This window comes from Fukomys damarensis, unplaced genomic scaffold (genome assembly GCF_012274545.1).
Source record: "Fukomys damarensis isolate Sample0158 unplaced genomic scaffold, DMR_v1.0_HiC HiC_scaffold_2, whole genome shotgun sequence".
NCBI classification, from domain to species: domain Eukaryota; kingdom Metazoa; phylum Chordata; class Mammalia; order Rodentia; family Bathyergidae; genus Fukomys; species Fukomys damarensis.
Window position 1 is genome coordinate 48297318 of NW_022900914.1, and position 8237 is coordinate 48305554.

Consider the following 8237-nt stretch of genomic DNA (forward strand, 5'->3'; position numbering starts at 1 on the left):
GGCTGCTCGGGGCCCTTCGCGAGCTGCCCAGGCCCGAGGGGCTGCAGAGACTGCTGCTCATCAACAATGCCGGTGAGACACCGCGGCCTGGGGCGGGCGACGCCTCGGGACGCCGGCTAGACGGCTCGAAGCCCAAAACCCCAGTTGTTCAGGCTTGAGCGGCCCGCAGAGGCGAAGTGTACGCTCGAAATGCGCGGTGCTGTCGGGCCCACCCCACCCCGGCGCGGACTTGGTTCGCGCCGCCAGGTTTTCTGAAGCGCCGGTAGAACTTTCCCGACCGTCTTGCGCTGCGCCCTCTGGTGGAGGCCTGAGTCGGCATGGGTTTCCGAACACGTTCCCTTGCTTTTCCAAGGAGTCTCTGGAGCTCCCATTCCGGTAGAGTGGCTTCCCCAAGCTTGTCTGTCTTTAGAGTTAGGGAAGAGGGCCGTGTCCTGGGAGATGCTAGGCAGATGCTTTCTCTACATGGATCTGAGAGAGATACCTGGAGGAATTGGGGGAGGGCTGAAGGAGAAACCCCACTTTGCACTGACTTACTTTTTCGGTCTGGTTTTTCAGGCACTCTTGGGGATGTTTCCAAAGGCTTCCTGAACCTCAGTGACCCCACTGAAGTGAACAGCTACTGGGCTCTGAACTTGACCTCCACGCTCTGCCTGACCTCTGGTGTTCTGAAGGCCTTTCCCGACAGTCCTGGCCTTAGCAGGACAGTTGTTAACATCTCATCCCTCTGTGCCCTGAAGCCCTTCAAGGGCTGGGCTTTGTACTGTGCAGGGAAGGCTGCCCGCGACATGATGTTCCAGGTCCTGGCCTCAGAGGAGCCTAGCGTGAGGGTGCTGAGTTATGCCCCAGGTAGGTGAGAAGTGCTTCTCCTTGTCCCCCAGAACTGGCCAGTTCCTCGCTGGAAGCTGCACAAGAGGCCTACTCTGTCTCCTTGAGAAAAAACCCATAGAGTGTACTGTCCCTGAATCATGACCCCCTCACTCCTCAGGAAATACAGATTTTAAGGAAGTTAAAGCTGGCTGGGACAGAGGATACAGAAAGAGAATAGGGAGTTGTCTGACTGGAGGGTGGAACAGGAAAATCTGAGATATCAGATGGCATTTGGGCAAAGACTAGGGTTTCAATTCTGGGCCTGAACCCAATATCCTCATGTGAAATGGGGAAGGTGCTGTCTGTCTTACAGAGCATTTGGGGGGACTGAAAGAGGCAGTACATGTGAAAATGATTTTTAATAGTGAAGAACTGGTGGTTAACACTTTGAATGATACAGGAGCTGTCACACTGTATTACCTTTGTATATGCATTTGTCAGCTTCCTTCCCTTGCAAAGCTGTGCTGAGGCACTCCATGGTAAATGTTAGTTGAATGAAGAGCAGACAGACATTGCAGAGTTGTGGTCATCCCAGGCTGAACTGAGCTGGAACACGGCGGCTGGGCACTGAGGGTTATTGGGATAAATAAGAGAAGGACTTTATTCTTGTGAAAGTTAAAGGGTATGGGGTCTTATGATACCTGGTCTGATTTCTGACCACCTGCCAAGATGCCATTGTGCCAGGGCTTTTATTTTGGCTTGTGGTTTCTGCAGTTAGCAGGTGGTGACCAAACCAGGGTAGTGTCTGAATAACTTAGGTGGAGATCGAGTAGTCTACTCCTCTTTGGAATCCTGAGGGCAGAGAGGTAGAATGGCCACCCAAAGCCCAGATGTGATAGGATCAGAATCCTGTCTTGCTTCCAAGTTCCTGATCAGTGTGTGTCTTGATCAGGTGGTTCCACGTCCTCGTGTTCTCCAGTGCCCCCTAACATACACACAGTTATTCTTGCACTAACATCCCACTTGACACTCGCTTAGAGCTTCACCTAGGACTCATGGCAGTGACTTTTAATGTAAACTACATCCAAGAGCAGAGCAGATTCTAGATTGCCATGTGGCTGGGTTAGATCTGGGGAAGCTATCCTGGGCATTGTGAAGGAGCTGAGATTCTTTGGAGTTTCCCAGAGCCTTAAGGCCGCTCTGCTTACTTCAGTGGGTGGGGAGATTGTGATAGAATGCCTGCCTGGTGTGTGCATGGCCCTGTATTCAGTCCCTAGCACTGAAAAAAAAAGTGATTTTCAAGAAGAATGTTGTTTGGAAAGGTTGAAGGGATCTCTCATCAAAGATCATAGGTGGAGCCGGGGAATTTAGCTCAGTGGTTCTGCCACCTACCTCTCAAGCATAAGGTCCTGAGTTTGATCCCCGGTACCAAAAAATAAATAAAAATAAAAGATGCATAGGTGAGTAGAAGTTTTAAGTATCAGGATGATTCCCCTTCCAGCTCTGAGATCCTGTGATTTTCTGCTCCTGAAAATCATTAATTCCTAATTCTGGAGTGCTGTGATTCTGATATGAAGAATAGAAAGTGCTTATAGGGGTTCAGGAAAGAAGTTACTCCCTTCAGGTGGGGAGATCAGAGGTGGCTTTATTGGAGGTAACCGTTCAGAACATTGACCCTTGTGGGTTGCTTGGATGTTAGCAGAAGCAAGGTATACCCCAGAAATGCTGGTAAAGGTAGGAAAGCTTGCTGGGGGGTCACAGTTCTCCTTTGTCTTGAGGCTGCACATACTCATAGAGCAGGCCTTGAGTACAGGGCAGGCTACTGGGAAACCTGTAAATGGTTTTGAGCAGAGGAGTGATGTGATCCTATTAGCAAAATGAATTTAGCGGAGGGTGAGGCAAGGAGTTGAAGTAGGAGGAGACCAGGGTTGTAAAAAAGGACAGATGCAGAGGTCTTAACTGGTGCCTGGTGCCTGGTGCCTGGTGCCTGGTGCCTGGTTGGCTGGAGGGAAGCAGGTGGAGAAGAATGGAAGTTTTGACTACTTTGTTAATAGAAGTTGGAAAGTCAGGAGGAGGTGCTGCTTGCACAGGAGATAATAAGTTAGGTTTTAGACACAGTGGCTTAGGAGGGAGAATGTTCACTGACCTTCGGAATTTGAGTCTGGAACTCAGTATTGACAGAATGGCGCCTTTGGCCACGCTGACTGTGCATTTCAACCACGATGAAGTGTTGCCCCTGCTCAGACCTGACTGAGCCCCACTATGCGTGGGGACCCTTGACCTTCTGTCCTTGTCTTCTGTTTTTCATCTCCTAGGTCCCCTGGACACAGACATGCAACAATTGGCCCGGGAGACTTCTGTGGACCCAGACTTGCGAAAAAGCCTGCAGGAGCTGAAGGCAAAGGGGCAGCTGGTGGACTGCAGAATGTCAGCCCAGAAACTCCTGAGCTTGCTGCAAACAGACATGTTCGAGTCGGGAGCCCATGTGGACTTCTATGATAAATAAGCCCATGTCCTTGGCTTCCTGGGCCTTCCTATTCTCACATCCTGCCTCAGCCAACACTGCCTATTACAGATAAACCCTCATGCCTACTGTTCTGCCTTCATATATAGCCAGCTGGTACTGAGTGGCATTACCAGCCATCCAGAGTCTGGGTTATGTAGCCGGGGTGATGAGGCTTCTGTAGGAGGCTGGGAAAGCGATTATGGAAGTTGGTACTCTCTCTCCCTAAGAATAGAATTTTAGGGACGAGAAGAGCAGAAAAAGAGCAGTTGAAATACTGAAGAGAAAGTTTGGGTCTCTTGGCTATGGCCAATCCATGTGGGTGAGCGGGGAGAGATCGGGTGTGAAATAGGAGAACCCATGTAGATTCACGGGTGGCCTAGAGGGAAGGGTGGGGGGGACATACAGCAAGTTCCAGCCCACACAGAGCCCCCTTGTTCAGGGTAGTGACACCTTCTGTTGAACTTTGTGTCCGCAATCTGGCCTTCTTCCTGCAAAACCTGCCATTCCTCCCCCTGCTGAGCCTTGCAGGCAGTTATAAATAAAATGTGCATTAACTCCTGCTTCCTCTTCTATGAGGCCCATGAGGTTCCCTATGCCTCAGGCTGTTCCTGAGGGTATTAACTCAAACTTGGGTGCTGTGTTTATTTCCTGGAGAGTTTTGAGCTCTTCCCTTCCTGTCACGAAGTTCCACTCAGTGTCAAGCCTGAGTCCAAAGAAAGTTGTTCGCTGGGGATTTAGCTCAGTAGTGTTGCACCTGCCTCTTAAACATAAGGTCTTGGGTTCATTCCCCAGTACCAAAGAAAATTGTTCTATGTGGAGATGTTGTGATACCCATTCCTTCTTCATACTTTTTCCCACACTGACCCAAGTCTTTACCATGCTTCCTCACTCTTGGAGCCATCCTTCAGGATTCAACACAGCCTGTCTCCCTCTGGCCCTCACAGGAGGGTCCTTTCCCACGTATCCCTTTGGATTTCTAGATGGGGAAAGTTTTTTGTTTTGTTTTGGGGTTTTGTGTGTGTGTGTGTGTGTGTGTGTGTGTGTATGTGTGTGTGTTTTGGCTTTGTTTTGGTAATGGAGATCAAATTCAGGACCTTGCGCTTGCAAGGCAGGCACAGTGCCACTGAGCTAAATCCCTGGCCCTCCCTTTGGATTTCTATTTCTAGCCCTTGCCCACATGGAAGTGCTTTGCACGGATCCCAGTTCCCCCTTGGCATTATCTATCTGGTCCATGGTTCTCGGTGGGGACAGTTGGGATCAGTATACTTTCAGGGCAGATAGGATTCCAAGAAGAGGAAAGCCCTGAGAAACCCATTCCTTCTGCCAGTAGGCAGACGTGAGCTGGGCTGGGAGCCCCCGACAGTGGTAGTGGTCTACAGCCAGCCACTTGACCCTTGACCCATATTTGGGAAGAGAGAGCATAGTTCCCTGCCAGCTGATGCCAGGACTCTGATAGCATCTGATTGTGAAGAAGTACCCTGATCCTCCTTGTGCCCAGCAGAGGGCACACTGAGGCCGTGCCTCTTGGAGAAGTGGCAGCTACTTTTGCTGGAGGGCAGTAACTGGCAGTGCTCTGCAGGGTCCCCAAAGTCTGCCTGCCAGAGCCCTCACCCTTACTGAAGTCAAAATCACTGTGTTTAGATCTCTGCTCTGCCACTTAGCAGCTGGCAACCTAGGGCAAGTTGCTTCTCTGCCTCAGTTTCCTTCTCTGAAAAATGGGGATTAAATACACCTATATCATTGTGAATATTAAGTGGCAATATTTGTAAATGTTCAACACAAAGCGAGCATTGTAGTAAATGCTGCATAAATGATAAAACATTGCCTTTTAACGTCAAGATCCTGATTGTCCTGGAGCCCCATGGAAAACTTCCAGTTCTGTGCCTAGATAGCCAGCCTCTGCCAACCTGTGGTAACTCTCACTGCAGGGTGAGCAGGCCTATGTAGGAGACTAGGTTCCATCTGGACCACTTGTCTGGGACTTCTGCAGGAGAATACATGAGCTTCAGGAGCCTTCAGGGTGGGTCCCGGTCCCTTCCTGGGCTGCAGTTTCCTTACGGCAAATGAACTGCAAGTTGCTTCCTGTAAACTGCCTCCAAGGTGTTTCAAGCATAGGTTGCATCATCTGGAATTGGGTGTGCTCTTTGCAGTGCGGATGGGCCATCCTGGGCTGCCCCTTCTGCGTTGATGGGTGGGTTTACTCCCTTTCCTCCTCTGTGCCAGTGTGAAGGCCAGCCCAGCCCAGCCTCTGGTGGAAGATCCAGCAGGATTGACTTCCTCTCCCCTCCAGGTTGGCTGACCAGGGGCTCAGTGAAGAGTACCACATGTTCCCACAAGGTGGCGAGGCGCTCTCGTGCCTGGCATTGTCTTCTCAGCGCAGAGGTTTAAGAGCCTTGGATCCCAGCTGTCTCCCTAGGCTTGTTTCATAGTCTAGGGTTCTAGACTATCAGGGGCCTGGGGAGGTTGGAGAGGACAAGGTCACACTCCCTGGCAGGCTCTAAGACCTGCTCACTGACCCATGGTCTCTGCCCACAGAGATTTCCCAGGCCTCCAGCTGGCCCCACGGAGCAGCGAGGCTTGTGTACCAGCCTCCAGGGACCAACCATCTGTGTGCCTAGAGTGCATGCCCTGGCCTTAGCCACTGCACACAAGCACATGTGAGCACACACATAAGTACATGCCTACATATGACCAGAGCCCAGCTGCCAAGGTGAGCCAGGCCACAGATTTAGCCAAAAGACAAACGGGGTTACCCTTTGTCTTTGGTGTGAAAGAGCTGGGCAGTTTTGGGTTTGGTGTTTAATATCCTGGAGCTGGGAGCCAGCAGCTGGCCTGAGAGGAGCAGGAGAATAAGCAAAATATTCCAGGGCCACCCCAGGGAGCTCTGGCACCTCTGTTGATGCGCCTAGCCAGCTGGGATGAGGCTGTTCAGGAGCTTCCCCCGCCCCTCAATTTCTGTCCCATGAATACACATGCACACCCCACACAAGCTGGCGCTGAGTCCCCTGTTAACCAAGCCTGGTGGGTCAGCTGCTCCTACCTCTCCTCTTGGGGTCAATACCCTGGGACGTGCTCCATTCTAGCATCTCCTATGTCTTGCCCGGGGACCTGCCTGGGATACCATGTGGGATACCACCGGCTGGCCGCCTTCACCCACATCCTTCCCCACAGAACGCGACTTCTTACATGTGTCTGCAGTCATTCTCATAGCCAATGTGCACAGCCTTGTGTGGACACGCCCAGGCTGTGTTCCTTCATCCAAGGGAGCCCATATGGTGACAGGAGGTGATCAAAGAGCACATCCAGGTGCCCTAGTCCTGAGACTACAGGATGACACTGCCAGCCGTATTTCTTAGTGATTTGAGTACAAGGGAGGAGGGGAGTGCACTAGAAGTCACTAGCCAGCATCTGGGAAGTTAGCTGGGTAGTCACTTGAAGCCTCTAGGGTCATCTCAAAGGGGTTAAATAATGAGATTGCTGAGGAGAGAAGGGAGCAAGCTACCTGAGACCTTCCACCTGTAGTGCTGGAGGTGGGAAGCAATGTGCATCTCTGACTTCAAGTAGAACCCATGTCCTTCCTCCTGCGGGAGTTGTTACTATCTAGTAAGGGTCTCCTCCCTTACCCCTTGTCTCTTTTTGCCCTCTAGGAAACTTTGCCTAACTGCACTGAGTTTGGAGAGCCCTGGACTCCTATTTTTGTTAATTTTTTTCCAGTACTGGGGATTGAACCCAGGGCCTCTACGTTGAACTACATTCCCAACCCACCCCATCCCTTTTTTTTACATTTTATTTTAAGACAGGGTCTTGGTAAGTTTCTAAGTTGCCAGATGGAGAAAAGGAGAATGGGAGAAAAAAGGAAATTCCTTCTTCCTTTGGGATACCCACCTCTGAGGCCCTCCCTACAGCAGATCCAAGCTCAGAGTATTGCCTTCCCTAAGGAAACTGGAAGCTGTCCAGTGGTCACTTTGTTCCCAGTCCTGCTGCCCTACCCACCTCCAGGGAAGGGATAATGGGCCTGGCTCCCGCTTCCTCACAGCCCTGGGTGACCTTTTGGAGCTGCAAGAGTAACTAACACTCTGGTATGGGTCTTGGTTCAGCTGCTGCAGAGGCCTCTCCTGCTCAGGCCTGCAGTGGCTGCTGGGGTCCAGCCTTTTCCAGGGATCTAGGGCCTCAGCCTCAAGAGGCTGTGTGGATTTTATGGCCTTTATCCAGATCCAGCACATTGAGGCTTGTTGAATGTTTGCTAAATGGTGAGTGAATGCTGCTGTGCCCAACTGCCAGGTCTTTCACAGGGTGTGGAGGGGCTGGGTGTGGTTACTATAACTCTGCAGACAGGCCAGGCCCCACCCAGCACAGGCAGCCCAGTGTGGGGCATCTCCAGAAGACCCTGCACCCTCTTGGGATCCCTAAGAGAAATCCCACTGGGAGAATCACCTGGAGAGCATAAAACACGCTCCCATTGCTTCTTTTTTATCCCAGAATCTAAGTCAGCGGAACCAGGAGTGTCCCCCCTTGCACTAGAGCATTTAAAAGCATGCTGTGAGTACCCAAGCAGTACTGTCAGAAATGAGAGGCACAGCTCCCTCAGAGAAGAAGTTCATGGGAGAGTCAGGGTTAGGGATTGATATGCGGGCAGGGGCAAGGTAACAGTGAGGCCAGATTTAAGGTCAGCATGGAGCCATGGCTGTGGGTCTATAGCAGGGGTTGGGAATATGGAGATGGAGACCAAAAAAGGTGGAAGAGGTCTGCTGTTAAAATGCTAATTTGCCTATGAGTGATGATTGTTAGGAGAAGACCGGGCCTCAAAGACTCAAAGACAGTAGTGACCTAGGCTGAGGGACAGCTTTTCTGGCTCTAGGTCCCAAAACTGCCCCCCTAGCTCTCCTGAGGACGGGCTCTTGCTCTCACTGCCTCTCCCCACACC

The 8237-nt window shown here is 51.3% G+C and overlaps 1 protein-coding gene across 1 annotated transcript; it reads left to right on the top strand.

Moving 5' to 3' along the window:
- Positions 1 to 2: 2 nt before the first annotated feature.
- Positions 3 to 3710, top strand: Spr (sepiapterin reductase; the record flags this gene model as incomplete). The annotated part of the gene is made up of 3 exons (XM_010609816.1): positions 3 to 72; positions 556 to 846; positions 3123 to 3710. Coding segments are annotated over 3 exons (552 nt in total), but the record flags the coding sequence as incomplete, so codon positions are not given.
- Positions 3711 to 8237: the final 4527 nt, after the last annotated feature.